The 16,534-nt window shown below is 43.4% G+C and overlaps 1 protein-coding gene across 3 annotated transcripts in view; it reads left to right on the top strand.

The window, feature by feature from the left end:
• The first annotated feature begins 2,307 nt into the window (after positions 1 to 2,307).
• Positions 2,308 to 16,534, top strand: part of slc15a2 (solute carrier family 15 member 2) — a 243,672-nt gene continuing 229,445 nt past the window's right edge. For all 3 annotated transcript variants that reach the window (XM_063052514.1, XM_063052516.1, XM_063052515.1), the window contains exons 1-2: positions 2,308 to 2,599; positions 2,764 to 2,810. In XM_063052514.1, coding sequence (XP_062908584.1) covers positions 2,581 to 2,599; positions 2,764 to 2,810 — 66 coding nt within the window. In that variant the 5' untranslated portion in view covers positions 2,308 to 2,580. The remainder of the gene's footprint in view (positions 2,600 to 2,763; positions 2,811 to 16,534) is intronic.

Genomic DNA, 16,534 nt, shown 5'->3' on the forward strand with positions numbered 1-16,534 from the left:
CCAGAGGCACGTAGCAGGGTTTTAGAAGCACCAGGTTGTGATCTGACCTTCCCAATGGGGGGAGGGGAGAGGAGCTGTATGCATCCTTAACGTATGAATCCCGCAGATTGTTGGGTGGTCTGTAATGTGCCCATTAATGTGGCCATACCTCTCTTATCCCTCAGTTCCACATACAACTTCTCACTAGATGTGTTCTCCAGTCTGTCCTGACTGAGCACTACCTTGCCATTTTCCCTGACTAGTAATGCCACCCCTCCCCTTTAATCCCTCTCACTGTATCATGTCCAAAACAATGGAAACCTGGAATACTGAGCTGCCAGTCCTGCCCCTCCTGCAGTGAAGACTCACTAATGGCTAAAATATCATAATTCTACATGTTGATCCATGCCCTGAACTCATCTGCTTTTCCTACAATACTTCTTGCATTGAAATATACACAACTCAGTGCATTCCCAAACCTTCCTGCTAGGATATTAGTCACCCCACAAGTTTAGGTGAAAACCATCTCTTGTGTATAGGTTAGTCCTGACGAAGGGTCTCGGCCTGAAACGTCGACTGCACCTCTTCCTATAGATGCTGCTTGGCCTGCTGCGTTCACCAGCAACTTTGATGTATGTTGCTTGAATTTCCAGCATCTGCAGAATTCCTGTTGTTTCTTGTGTATAGGTTCCCATCCTTGGTGGAAGAAAGCCCAATGGTCCAGAAATCTGAAGTCATCCCTCCTACACTAGCTCCTTAGGCATGTATGATCTTCCTATTTCTGGCCTTACCAGCATGGGGTAAAGGTAGAAATCCAGAGATCACAACCATGGAAGTCCTGCCCTTTAACTTAACACCTAACTTTCTGGCTCACTTTGCAGAACATTGTCCCTCTTCCTAACTATATGGCCCATGACCTCTGGCTGCTCCCCCTCCCCCTAAAGAATGTTGAGGACTCGATCTGAGATGTTCAGGACCCTGGCACCAGGGAGGCAACATACCATCCAGGAACGCAAACACGAGGAACTCTGCAGATGCTGGAAATTCAAGCAACACACATCAAAGTTGCTGGTGAACACAGCAGGCCAGGCAGCATCTCTAGGAAGAGGTATAGTCGACGTTTCAGGCCGAGACCCTTCGTCAGGACTAATTGAAGAAAGAGCTAGTAAGAGATTTAAAAGTGGGAGGGGGCGGGGCAGATCCAAAATGATAGGAGAAGACAGGAGGGGGAGGGATGGAGCCAAGAGCTGGACAGGTGATATATATCCTCTTTTGCCCCATGATCCTCTCATATCCCTTTTGCCTCACGCATTCTTTCTCTCACTCTCCTTTTTCTCCCTCCGTCCCTCTGACTATACCCCTTGCCCATCCTCTGGGTTTTTCCCCCCTCCCCCTTTTCCTTCTCCCTGGGCCTCCTGTCCCATGATCCTCTCATACCCCTTTTGCCAATCACCTGTCCAGCTCTTGGCTCCATCCCTCCCCCTCCTGTCTTCTCCTATCATTTTGGATCTCCCCCTCCCCCTCCCACTTTTAAATCTCTTACTAGCTCTTCCTTCAGTTAGTCCTGACGAAGGGTCTCAGCCTGAAACGTCGACTGTACCTCCTCCTAGAGATGCTGCCTGGCCTGCTGCGTTCACCAGCAACTTTGATGTGTGTTGCTTCATACCATCCAGGAATCTCATTCTTGCCCGCAGAAGCTCCTTTCGGTTCCCCTAACTAACAAATCCTCTATCTCCACAGCGTGCCTCTTCTCCCCGCTTCCCTTCTGAGTGACAGATCCAGACTCTGTGCCAGAGAACTGACCACTGTGACTTCCCTCTGCTAGGTCATCCTCCCCAGGTATCCAAAGTGTCCACCTGCTGTTGAGAGGGGTGGCCGCGGGTACTCAGCGCTGGGTGTTCAATCCCTTTCACCCTCCAGACTGTCACCTAGTTTCCTATGTCCTGCACATTGGGTGTAAAGGTTGGGCAAACTAGAGAGAGGTGACTTGATAGAGGTGCTTAAGATACGGGGCATAGATCGAGCGAACAGCACAGGGTTTTCTTCTCCCCCAGGACGGCAATAGCTAAGACCAGAGGACACACTTTTAAGGTGATTATAACGGCGATGTCAGAGGTAGGTTTGTTTACACAGACATTGGTAAGTGCATGATAAGCACTCGCACAGGTAGAGATAATTAAGAGACTCTTATAGAAGATGACTTAATGAACGGGGTCAGTGTTACAGGATGCCAATTTCCCGGAAGTTCAGATACAGAATTGAAAACGCACGCACGGCTTTGCTACAAGCCAGTCTCTCTTCCCCCACCCCCTCCCTTCCTCCCTCTCTCCCTCCCCCCCTCTCTCTCACACTCTCACACATACGCGCGCAGTCAGTAAAGAAGTGTGTGCGTGTTTCAATGCATACAATAATAATTCAAATATCCAAAGACTCGTCCACGCGTGATTTCCACCCTCCTTCCGTCGACTGTGAATAGAGAAGTAAAACATTAACAAGAGGCAAAACAAAACGTGATCCCAAAAACAGACGTATTTCTGAAAGGCGGGGAGAGAGAAGTGTCTGCAACTTCTCTTCGTAAACTTTTCCAAACTCTGTCGCAAAATGATAAAGAAAAAAGAAGGTAAGCTGAACGTCTGAATAATTCACCTTCCTTTTCCAAGATGAACTTTGGTTCTTTGTAATTCTTTGGCATAGTTTTTACATTTGATATGTTACGCAATTAATATCCTTAAACTGAATCGAATAATCAGGTTGTTATCGCTGTAAAATTTCTCTCTCCCGCAGATGATGAGACTCAAAATGATTCCAGCTCTCCCGAGAAGGCATTTCCGGTTAGTATTCGCAGAGTTTAAAAACGACAGATTCACGAGTAAGGAAAGCTCTGGGAAAAGAAGGAATTAAAGGAGTTGTGGCAGTGTTATTTGCTTCGGAGTATATAGTCTTATGGCACGAAAGCTGGTTCTTCCACCCAACTGTGTGCGTGTTTGTTTTGTGCATGAATGTGTGAGCTTGAACATTTGTGATTTGTGTCTGTCCGGGTGTAAATCGAAAAGTCGAGTTTATGTCATGTAAAAGTGTACTTAGGCACGAGTGCAATGAAAAACTTCCCAGGTACATCGTGTCCGGTGGGCAATATTAAAAGAAACCCATGAACATAAATGATATACAATTTTGCAAGAGAGAAAAAACCCACAATTAGAACAAGAATTAAAAAAAACAAAGTCCATTGAAGTGTGGAGTGGTCAGTGGTCCGATTGGTCAAGGTGTTGTGATACTTTGAATTTAATTTGAATTGAATGGACTTTATTACTTACATCCTTAATATACAGGACAAGTAAAAATATTTACGTTACGTCTCTGTCTAAATGTGCACTGTGCGATGTTCGACAGATGAGCTGACAGGTTGTGGTTGGGGTGACTCGGGTCCCCAGTGATCCTTCGGGCCATTTTGAGGAGCTGTGCAGGGTGGTTCAAGAACCAAATGGTTGAAGGGAAGTAGCTATTCTAGAACCTGCTGGTGTGGGACTTCATGTGTGTGTAAACTCAGGTTCGGTTAGCGGCTTAATCTAGGGCAAGACAGCCTCCGGCCCGACCAAACTGGAGAAACCTTGTTTGGGTGGAGGTTGCGCGATGTGTCCCCTGTTACAAATCAGTACCCCGAAATAACAAACAGTACACAATATACAATTAAATGATTGAGTTTATAATTCTTAATTTGAGTATAGGTTTAGTAAAGAAAACAAAAAAGAAAGAAAAAGGGCCCATTCTCGTGATACAGTCTAATGCGGCAACTTTGGAGCTCACTATTTCCCGGTCTGTTCTTTCTCCATCGATGTCGTCGCCGACTCCCGGCCCCATTTCAAGTCCACCCCGTCCTGCAGTCCCGGTTCTGGCATCTTCTCTCTCCATCTCCCGCCGAACAAAAGACCACAAAACTTCTCGGGCACACAAGAAAGAAAACACCTCCCCTCATTGGCCAGCGCACATGACAAAGCCCCCGTTATGTCTAGTCATAACCCAAACACTGCACGACAGAGAAACCATTCCATTAGCAGTGAAACCTTTCCCATTTCGCTACATGGTGCCCGATGGTAGCTGAGAAAAAATGGCGTGGCCTTTATGGTGGGAATCCTTGATGATGGATGTTGCTTCCTGTAGATACTACCGATGGTGGAGAGACGTACCCTTGATGAGTCCACGACTGTTTGAAACTTATGTGTTTGAGAGATAGAAACATAGAAACATAGAAAATAGATGCAGGAGTAGGCCATTCGGTCCTTCGAGCCTGCATCACCATTCAGTATGATCATGGCTAATGATCCAACTCAGAACCCTGTACCAGCCTTCCCTCCATAGCCCCTGATCCCTTTAGCCACAAGGGCCATATCTAACTCCCTCTTAAATATGGCCAATGAACTGGCCTCAACTGTTTCCTGTGGCAGAGAATTCCAGAGATTCACCACTCTCTGTGTGAAAAAGTTTTTCCTAATCTCGGTCCTAAAAGGCTTCCCCTTTATCCTCAAACTGTGATCCCTCGTTCTGGACCTCCCCAACATCGGGAACAATCTTCCTGCATCTAGCCTGTCCAATCCCTTTAGGATTTTATACGTTTCAATAAGATCCCCCCCTCAATCTTCTAAATTCCAATGAGTATAAGCCTAGTTGATCCAGTCTTTCATCATATGAAAGTCCTGCCATTCCAGGAATCAATCTGGTGAACCTTCTTTGTACTCCCTCTATGGCAACAATGTCTTTCCTCAGATTAGGGGACCAAAACTGCACACAATACTCCAGGTGTGGTCTCACCAAGGCCTTGTACAACTGCAGTAGTACCTCCCTGCTCCTGTACTCGAATCCTCTCGCTATAAATGCCAGCATACTATTCGCCTTTTTCACTGCCTGCTGTATCTGCATGCCCACTTTCAATGACTGGTGTATGATGACACCCAGGTCTCGTTGCACCTCCCCTTTTCCTAATCGGCCACCATTCAGATAATAATCTGTTTTCCTGTTTTTGCCACCAAAGTGGATAACCTCACATTTATCCATATTAAATTGTATCTGCCATGAATTTGCCCACTCACCTAACCTATCCAAGTCATCCTGCATCCTCTTAGCATCCTCCTCGCAGCTAACACTGCCGCCCATAGCAACCATAGAAACCATAGAAACTACAGCACAGAAACAGGCCTTTTGGCCCTTCTTGGCTGTGCCAAACCATTTTCTGCCTAGTCCCACTGACCCGCACACGGACCATATCCCTCCATACACCTCCCATCCATGTATCTGTCCAATTTATTCTTAAATGTTAAAAAAGAACCCGCATTTACCACCTCATCGGCAGCTCATTCCATACTCCCACCACTCTCTGTGTAAAGAAGCCCCCACTAATGTTCCCTTTAAACTTTTCCCCCCTCACCCTTAACCCATGTCCTCTGGTTTTATTCTCCCCTTGCCTCAGTGGAAAAAGCCTGCTTGCATTCACTCTATCTATACCCATCATAATTTGATATACCTCTATCAAATCTCCCCTCATTCTTCTATGCTCCAGGGAATAAAGTCCTAACCTATTCAACCTTTCTCTGTAATGAGTTTCTCAAGTCCCGGCAACATCCTTGTAAACCTTCTCTGCACTCTTTCAACCTTATTTATATCCTTCCTGTAATTTGGTGACCAAAACTGAACACAATACTCCAGATTCTGCCTCACCAATGCCTTATACAACCTCATCATAACATCCCAGCTCTTATACTCAATACTTTGATTAAAAACGGCCAACGTACCAAAAGCTCTCTTTACGACCCTATCTACTTGTGACGCCACTTTTAGGGAACTTTGCATCTGTATTCCTAGATCCCTCTGTTCCACTGCACTCCTCAGTGCCTTACCATTAACCCTGTATGTTCTACCTTGGTTTGTCCTTCCAACGTGCAATATCTCACACTTGTCTGTATTAAACTCAATCTGCCATTTTGCAGTCCATTTTTCCAGCTGGTCCAAGTCCCTCTGCAGGCTCTGAAAACCTTCCTCACTGTCTACTACACCTCCAATCTTTGTATCATCAGCAAATTTGCCGATCCAATTTACCACATTATCATCCAGATCATTGATATAGATGACAAATAACAATGGACCCAGCACTGATTCCTGTGGCATACCACTAGTCATAGGCCTCCACTCAGAGAAGCAATTCTCTACTACCACTCTTTGGCTTCTTCCATTGAGCCAATGTCTAATCCAATTTACCACCTCTCCATGTATACCTAGCGACTGAATTTTCCTAACTAACCTCCCATGCGGGACCTTGTCAAAGGCCTTACTGAAATCCATGTAGATAATATCCACTGCCTTCCCTTCATCCACTTTCCTGGTAACCTCCTCGAAAAACTCCAATAGATTGGTCAAACACGACCAACCACGCACAAAGCCATGTTGACTCTCCCTAATAAGTCCCTGTCTATCCAAATGCTTGTAGATTCTGTCTCTTAGTACTCCCTCCAGTAAGTTACCCACTACCAACGTTAAGCTCACCGGCCTATAATTTCCCGGATTACTTTTCGATCCTTTTTTAAACAACGGAACAACATGAGCCACTCTCCAATCCTCCGGCACCTCACCCGTAGACAGCGACATTTTAAATATTTCTGCCAGGGTCCCTGCAATTTCAACACTAGTCTCCTTCAAGGTCTGAGGGAACACTCTGTCAGGTCCCGGGGATTTATCCAATTTAATTTTCCTCAAGACAGCAAGCACCTCCTCCTTTTCAATCTGTACAGTTTCCATGATCTCACTGCTTGATTCCCTCAATTCCATAGACTTCATGCCAGTTTCCTTAGTAAATACAGAGCAAAAAAACCTGTTTAAGATCTCCCCCATTTCCTTTGGTTCCGTACATAGCGGACCACTCTGATCTTCAAGAGGACCAATTTTATCCCTTACAATCCGTCACTTGCCCTAATTCCTTTCCTAACAGGAGATCCAATATTGCATCCCCTCTAGTTGGTCCCTCTATATATTGATTTAGAAAACTTTCCTGAACACATTTTACAAACTCTAAACCATCTAGACCCCTTACAGTATGGGAGTACCAATCAATGTATGGAAAATTAAAATCCCCTACCACCACAACTTTATGTTTCCTGCAGTTGCCTGCTATCTCTCTGCAGATTTGCTCTTCCAATTCTCGTTGACTATTGGGTGGTCTGTAATACAATCCCACTAATGTGGCCATACCTTTCCCGTTTCTCAGCTCCACCCATAAGGACTCAGTAGACAAGCCCTCTAATCTGTCCTGCCAGAGCACTGCTGTAATATTTTCCCTGACAAGCAATGCTACTCCCCCACCTTTCATTCCTCTGCATCAATCACATCTGAAACATCGGGACCCTGGAATATTAAGTTGCCAGTCTTGCCCCTCCTGTAGCCAAGTTTCACTAATTGCTATAACGTCATAATTCCACGTGTCAATCCACGCCCTCAACTCATCCACCTTCCCCACAATACTCCTAGCATTGAAATATATACACCTCAGAAGATTTTTACCACTACTCACAACCTTTCTATCAGCGGATTTGCTTGAACTTTCAACATTTATTTTGCTCTGGCACTCTGGTTCCCATCCCCCTGCAAATCTAGTTTAAAGCCTCCCCAATAGCACTAACAAACCTCTCTGAAAGGATAATGGTTCCCCTGTAGTTCAAGTGTAATCCGTCTCTCTTGTACAGGTCCCACCTGCCCCAGAAGAGGTCCCAATGATCCTGAAATCTGAAACCCTGCCCCCTACACCAGTTCCTCAGCCACTTGTTCATCCTCCAGAGCATCCTATTCCTAGGCTTTTGACAAGGTCCCACACGGGAGATTAGTGTGCAAACTTAAAGCACACGGTATTGGGGGTAACGTATTGATGTGGATAGAGAATTGGTTGGCAGACAGGAAGCAAAGAGTTGGAATAAACGGGACCTTTTCAGAATGGCAGGCAGTGACTAGTGGGGTACCGCAAGGCTCAGTGCTGGGACCCCAGTTGTTTACAATATATATTAATGACTTGGATGAGGGAATTAAATGCAGCATCTCCAAGTTTGCGGATGACACGAAGCTGGGCGGCAGTGTTAGAAACATAGAAACATAGAAACATAGAAAAATAGGTGCAGGAGTAGGCCATTCGGCCCTTCGAGCCTGCACCGCCATTTATTATGATCATGGCTGATCATCCAACTCAGAACCCAGCCTTCCCTCCATACCCCCTGACCCCTGTAGCCACAAGGGCCATATCTAACTTCCTTTTAAACATAGCTAATGAACTGGCCTCAACAGTTTGCTGTGGCAGAGAATTCCACAGATTCACCACTCTCTGTGTGAAGAAGTTTTTCCTAACCTCGGTCCTAAAAGGCTTCCCCTCTATCCTCAAACTGTGACCCCTCGTTCTAGACCTCCCCAACATCGGGAACAATCTTCCCGCATCTAGCCTGTCCAATCCCTTTAGGATCTTATACGTTTCAATCAGATCCCCCCTCAATCTTCTAAATTCCAACGAGTACAAGCCCAGTTCATCCAGTCTTTCTTCATATGAAAGACCTGCCATCCCAGGAATCAATCTGGTGAACCTTCTTTGTACTCCCTCTATGGCAAAGATGTCTTTCCTCAGATTAGGGGACCAAAACTGCACACAATACTCCAGGTGTGGTCTCACCAAGGCCTTGTACAACTGCAGTAGTACCTCCCTGCTCCTGTACTCGAATCCTCTCGCTATAAATGCCAGCATACCGTTCGCCTTTTTCACCGCCTGCTGTACCTGCATGCCCACTTTCAATGACTGGTGTATAATGACATAGCTGTGAGGAGGATGCTAAGAGGATGCAGGGTGACTTGGATAGGTTGGGTGAGTGGGCAAATTCATGGCAGATGAAATTTAATGTGGATAAATGTAAAGTTATCCACTTTGGTGGCAAAAACAGGAAAACAGATTATTATCTGAATGGTGGCCGATTAGGAAAAGGGGAGGTGCAACGAGACCTGGCTGTCATTATACACCAGTCATTGAAAGTGGGCATGCAGGTACAGCAGGCGGTGAAAAAGGCGAATGGTATGTTGGCATTCATAGCAAGAGGATTCGAGTACAGGAGCAGGGAGGTACTACTGCAGTTGTACAAGGCCTTGGTGAGACCACACCTGGAGTATTGTGTGCAGTTTTGGTCCCCTAATCTGAGGAAAGACATCCTTTCCATAGAGGGAGTACAAAGAAGGTTCACCAGATTGATTCCTGGGATGGCAGGACTTTCATATGATGAAAGACTGGATGAACTAGGCTTATACTCGTTGGAATTTAGAAGATTGAGGGGGGAACTGATTGAAACGTATAAAATCCTAAAGGGATTGGAGAGGCTAGATGCAGGAAGATTGTTCCCAATGTTGGGGAGGTCCAGAACGAGGGGTCACAGTTTGAGGATAAAGGGGAAGCCTTTTAGGACTGAGATTAGGAAAAACTTCTTCACACAGAGAGTGGTGAATCTGTGGAATTCTCTGCCACAGGAAACAGTTGAGGCCAGTTCATTGGCTATATTTAAGAGGGAGTTAGATATGGCCCTTGTAGCTAAAGGGATCAGGGGGTATGGAGGGAAGGCTGGTGCAGGGTTCTGAGTTGGATGATCAGCCATGATCAAACTGAATGGCGGTGCAGGCTCGAAGGGCTGAATGGCCTATTCCTGCACCTATTTTCTATGTTTCTATGTTTCTACCCTCAGCTTCGTGTCATCCGCAAACTTGGAGATGCTGCATTTAATTCCCTCATCCAAGTCATTAATATATATTGTAAACAACTGGGGTCCCAGCACTGAGCCTTGCGGTACCCCACTAGTCACTGCCTGCCATTCTGAAAAGGTCCCGTTTATTCCCACTCTTTGCTGCCTGTCTTCCAACCAATTCTCTATTCACATCAATACCTTACCCCCAATACCGTGTGCTTTAAGTTTGCGCACTAATCTCCTGTGTGGGACCTTGTCAAAAGCCTTTTGAAAATCCAAATATACCACATCCACTGGTTCTCCCCTATCCACTCTACTAGTTACATCCTCAATCGAGTACAGCATTCATGTTAGTGTGTGTGTGAGACTTTGTGCGCAGTACTGTGCAAAAATCTTAGGCACCCTAGATTTTTATGTAGTTTCAGATGGTATGGAGTCCACAGAGCCCTAACCTCAATATCAGGGGCCAGGGCAGGTTTTTGGATAATTGGGACCTCTTTTGGGGCAGGTAAGGAGGAGTTGCACTTTAATCCATGGGGTATTAATATTCTTGTGGGCAGATTTACTCGTTTTTGGGAGTAGTTTGAACTAAAATTGTAGGGGATGGGAATCAGTATGATAGAGCTGAGGATGAGCCAGTAGGTTTACAAGTAGATGATGTAATATGTAATATGAATGTAAGGAAGGACAAGCCAATGATTGGGTACAAATGCAGACAGAGCAAAGCGTTAAATTGTACCACAGAGGCAAAATTTAAAAGGACAAAGAATGCAGGACAGAAGGTGCTGTATTTAAATGCGTGTAGCATTCGGAATAATGTGGATGAACTCGTGGGGCAATTACAGATTAGTCGGTATGATGTTCTGGGCATCAGTGAGACTTGGCTGAAAGAAGGCCATTGTTGGGAGCTTAACATCAAAGGATATACTTTGTATTGAAAGGACAGGCAGGAAGGCATAGGTGGTGTGTGGCTCTGTCGGTAAGAGATGGAATTAGATCTTTAGAAAGAGTTGACATCGAGAATGCTAAACCTTTGTGAGTGAAGTTAAGAAACTGCAAGGGTAAAAAACCCTTCTGGGAATTACATATAGGCCTCCAAATAGTAGCCAAAATGTGGAGTTAAGATTACAAAGTGAACTGGAAAAGGCATGTAATAAGGGTAATGACACATTATAATGGGAGATTTTAATATGCAAAGAGATTGGGAAAATCTGGTTGTTGTCAGATCGCAAGAGGGAGTTTGCTGAATGCCTATGAGATGGCTTTCTAGAGCAGTGTGTGCATGAGGCGTCTCCAGGAAGGGCTATCTTAAATTGAAAGTTGTGTAGTTACCCAAATCTTCTTAGGGAGTTTAACGTAAACAAACCCTAAGGAGGCAGTGATTATAATATGACTGAATTCATACTGCATAAGTCATATGTATCAGTATCGCAATGGAATAAAGGGAATTACAGAGGCATGAGAGAGGAGCTTGCCCAGGTGGATTGGTGGGGGACACCGGCGGGGATGTCAGCAGAGCAGAGATGGCTGAAGTTTCTGGGAATAGTTCACAAGGTGCAGGACAGATTATGTCCCACAGAAGAAGTTGTTCTCAAATGGCAGAGGTAGGCAACCGTTGCTGACAAAGGAAATTAAGGACTGCATAAAAGCTAAGGAAAAGGCATATAAGGTAGCAAAAGTGAATGGGAAGTTGGATGATTAGGAAGCTTTTAAAATCCAACAAAAAGGCAACTGAAAAATCTGAGGGAAAAGATTAAATCTGAGGGCAGACTAGCCAATAATATTCAGTTATAAAAAGAGTAAAAGAGAGGTGAGAGTTGATATTAGACCACTGGAAAATGATACTGGTGAGGTAGTAATGGGGGACAAAGAAATGGCGGATGAACTTAATAGGTACTTTGCATCTGTCATCACTGTGGAAGACAATAGCAGTGTGCCAGAGGTCCGTAAGTGTCAAGGAGCAGGAGTGAGTGCCATTGCTATTAGAAAGGGAAAAGCATTAGGCTAACTCAAAGGTCTTAAGGCGGATAAGTCACATGGCCAGCTGGACTCCAGCCCAGAGTCCTGAGAGAGGTAACTGAAGAGATGAAGGATGCTTTGGTCATGATCTTTCAAGAATCTCTTGATTCTGTCATGGTCCCAGAGGACTGGAAGATTGCAAATATCACTCCACTCTTTAAGAAAGGAGGAAGGCAAAAGTAAGGCAGTTAGCCTAACCTGAGTGGTTGGGCAAGTGATGGAGTCCATTATTAAGGATGAAGTTTTGGAGTACTTGGAGACAAATAGTAAAGTAAGTTAAAGTCAGCATGGTTTCTGTTAAGGGAAATCTTGCCTGACACATCTGTTAGAGTTCTTCGAGGAAGTAACAAGCAGAGTGGACAAAGGAGAGGAAGTGGATATCATTTACTTGGATTTTCTGAAGGCATTTTTTAAGGTGCCACACATGAGGCTGCTTAACAGGATAAATTCCTATGGCATTTCAGGATAATGGAATGGCTAATAGACAGGAGGCAGCAAGTAGGAGTTAAAGGGGTCTTTTCTGGTTGGCTGCCAGTGGCTTGTGGGTCAGTATTGAGACCGATACATTTCACATTGTTTGATAATTATTTGAATAATGGAATTGATGGCTTTCTGGCAAAATTTGTGGATGATACGAAGGTAGTTGGAGGGGTAGGTAGTGCTGAGGAAGCAATGCAATTGCAGCAGGACTTAGACAAATTGAAAAAATGGGCAAAGAAGTGGCCGATGGAATACAGTGTTGGGAGCTGTACGATAACGCATTTTGGTAAAAGGAACAAAAGTGCAGGTTATTATCTAAATGGGGAGAAGATTCAAACATCAGAGGTTCAGAGGAGCTTAGGAGTCATTGTATAAGACTCCCAGAAGGTTAATGTACAGGTTGAGTCTGTGATAAAGAAGGTAAATGCAATGTTGCATTTATTTCTTTTTAAATCTTTTTATTGAATAAGTATACAAAGGGTAAACCATAAAGGCACTAATACACTGTTAGAAATTACAGGAGATATTAATACAGAAGAAAAAATTGATACAAACAGTGCAATTTAAACATAAAATAATATGGTAAAAAAAGTATATTGATTTATATATATATATCAATAGAGAAAAGGAAAAAAAACCCCAAAACAAGACCCCAAAAAAAAACCCACCGTGCAGCTAAACTAAAAGCAAAGCAAAGCAATGGGCTAACTTGGAAACAGGTAGAGTTAAAGAACTTAAAATCACATCCTCAAACCCGACCTCCATTAAAAGCAGTTAAAAAAAAAAGGCAAGAAGGGAATATAAATATGAAACAAAAGAGAAAAAAATTACATTAAATGAAAATATTGAATAAAAGATCTCCAGGTCTGTTCAAATTTAAGTGAGGAATCATAAAGATTACTTCTAATTTTCTCCAAATTTAAGCATAATATCATCTGGGAAAACCAAAAAAAGGGAGTTGGAGCATTAGGCTCTTTCCAATGTTGTAAGATACATCTTTTCGCCATTAAAGTAAGAAATGCAATCATTCTACGGGCTGAAGGGGAAAGATTACTGGAAATTTTAGGTACTCCAAAGATAGCAGTAATAGGATGAGGAGAGATATCTATATTCAATACCTTGGAGATAATATTAAAAATGTCTCTCCAAAAAGTTTCCAGAGTAGGACAAGACCAAAACATATGAGTTAAAGAGGCTATCTGCCCCGGACATCTATCACAAAAAGGATTAATATGAGAATAGAAACGAGCTAATTTATCTTTGGACATATGTGCTCTATGAACAACTTTAAATTGAATTGGGGAATGTTTAGCACAGATAGAGGAAGTATTGACTAATTGTAAAATCTGCCCCCAGTCATCCACGGAAATAATAGAACCCAATTCTTGTTCCCAATCTGACTTAATCTTATCAAATGGAGCTTTCCTAAGTTTCATAATAATATTATAAATAATAGCCGTTACACCTTTCTGATATGGATTAAGGTTAATTATAGTATCTAAAATATATGTAGGAGGTAGCGTCGGAAAGGAAGAGAGTATAGTACTTAGGAAATTTCTAACTTGGAGATATCTAAAAAAATGTATTCTTGGTAAATTATATTTATTAGATAATTGTTCAAAAGACATAAGGGAACCATCTAAAAATAAATCCAAAAACCGTGAAATACCCTTAGTCTTCCAAATTTGAAACGCACGATCCGTGAAAGAGGGAGGAAAAAATATGTTACCTAAAATAGGGATCGCTAACCCAAATTGGTTGAGATCAAAAAATTTTCTGAATTGAAACCAAATACGCAAGGTATACTTAACTATCAGGTTAGAGACCAGTTTGAGGCGTTTCAAATCAAAAGGAAGAGAGGAACCTAAGATAGAGCCAAGTGCATAGCCCTGAGCAGATTGTAATTCCAATACTACCCATTTAGGAATGGATAGTGTATCTTGGTCAAGTAACCAAAATTTCATATGTCGAATATTAATTGCCCAATAATAGAATCTAAAGTTAGGTAATGCTAGACCTCCATCTCTCTTGGCTTTCTGTAAATGTATTTTACCCAATCTCGGGTATTTATTTCAAGGGGAATAAAATATAAAAGCAAGGAGATAATGCTGAGCCTTTAAGACACTAGTCAGGCCACACTTGGAGTATTGTCAACTGTTTTGGGCCCCATATCACAAAAAAGATGTGTTGTTATTGGAGAGATTCCAGAAGAGGTACATGGAGCTTAGAAAAATCGAAGGCTATGGGTAAGCCTAGTAATTTTTAAGGTAGGGACATGTTCTGCACAACTTTGTGGGCCGAAGGGGCTGTATTGTGCTGTAGGTTTTCTATGTTTTCTAAGAGGTTCACAAGGATGATTCCAGGAATGAAGGGATTAAAATATGAGGAGTGTTTGGCAGTTTTAGCCTGTACTCATTGGAATTTGTAAGAATGCGGAGCAATCTCATTGAAACCTACCGAATGTGGAAAGGACTAGATAAGGTAGATATGGAGACGATGTTTCCTCTGGTGGAGGTATCCACAACTAGAGGGCACAGCCTCAGAATTGAAGGGTGACCCTTTAGAACAGTAGCAAGGAGGAATTATTTTTAGCCAGAGAGTAGTGAATCTGTGGACTGCTGTGCCCCAGACTGCGGTGGAGGCCAAGTCTATGCATACATTTAAGGTGGAAGTTAATTGTTTCCTGATCAGTCAGCGCATCAGAGGATACGGTGAGATGGGGTTGAGTGGGATCCAGGATCAGCCATGATGGAATGGCAGAACAGACTCAATGGGCTGAATGGCCTAATTCTGGTCCTATGTCATATGGTCTGATGGTTTCATCAAAGAGGCTATCTGAGATTACCTGGAGAGACAGAAGTAAGCAAGACTCTGTCAAGTTCTCCAAGACACTTGCAACAACCTCCCAGTCAATTTTTTTTATAAAACCGCAAGACAGTGTACGTAAGAGAATTAGTGCATTTTTCAAGCCAAAGGGCAATACTCCAAATATTGACTTGATTTAGTGTTTACTGCTCCTTATAGCAATTATTTTGATATTTAGAAACTTTTTAGTTCATTATTTTTGAAAGCATCTTTGCTCTACAGAATTTTTTACATGCGCCTAAGACTTTTGCACAGTATTGTGTGTGTGTGTGTGTGTGTGTGTGTGTCTGGGTTCACACTTTGGGAAGCGGGTGTGTGACTGTGTGTACATGTGAGCACATGTACATTCATTAGTAATGCAAGTACAGACTGAGAGGGCCACCAAGCACTTCACAGTATTGGAGCCTGTTGCCTCATGAGGTCAGAGACCTGACTTTGGGTATCGTCTGGGTGGAGTTTTCACGTTCTCTATGTGATTTCTTGGGTTTTCTCTGGGATACTGTGGTTTCCCCCACATCCCATGAAACATGCTATATTGGCATCCGAAGCGTTGTGGACTGAAGTGCTTATTTTACTGTGGTATCTCCCCATGACTCATTGATACTTCTTAAAATTATACTGTATGCCTTGCATCTTTATAAAACTCTGTTAGGCCACATCGAGTCAGTCATAGAGAAGTACAGCGCAGAAACAGGCCCTTCAGCCCATCTAGTTCTTTTCAAAAGCATTTAAACTGGCTACTCCTATCAACCTGCACAGGGGTTATAGCCCTCCATACCCCTACCATCCCTGTATCTATCTAAACTTCATTTAAACATTGAAAATGAGCTCACATGCACCACTTGTGCTGGCAGCTCATTCCACACTTACATGACCCAATGAGTGAAGAAATATCCACTCATGTTCCCCTTAAAATTTTCACCTTTCACCCTTAATTTGACAAGGAGCCACATAGGAGTCAAGATGGTTCAGTCGCTTGGCATTCAAGATGAGGTAGTAAATTGGATTAGATAGTGGCTTTGTGGGAGAAATGTCTTATACTGTACAACTTCAACATAGCATCCCATCTCATGTCTTCAATATTTTGATTTATGAGGGACAATTTGTCAAAAGCTTTTTTTACAACTCTTATCTACATGTGCTGCCTCATTCAATGAATTATGGACCTATATTCTCAGATCCCTTTGCTCTACCACACTCCTTAGTGCCCTCCCGTTCACTGTATGAGACCAAAATTGGTCCTACTGACATGCCACACCTTGTACCTGTCTGCATTAAATTCCATCTGCCTTTTTCCAGCTAGTCTCGATCCTGCTGCAAGCCATGATAGCCTTCCTCGCTGTCCACTACAACAGGGGTCCCCAGCCATTTTTGCACCATGGACCGGTTTAATATTGACAATATTCTTGTGGACCGGCCGACCGGGGGGTGGGGTGTTAATCACGACCAAA

Source organism: Mobula hypostoma, chromosome 6 (assembly GCF_963921235.1).
Source record: "Mobula hypostoma chromosome 6, sMobHyp1.1, whole genome shotgun sequence".
NCBI lineage: Eukaryota > Metazoa > Chordata > Chondrichthyes > Myliobatiformes > Myliobatidae > Mobula > Mobula hypostoma.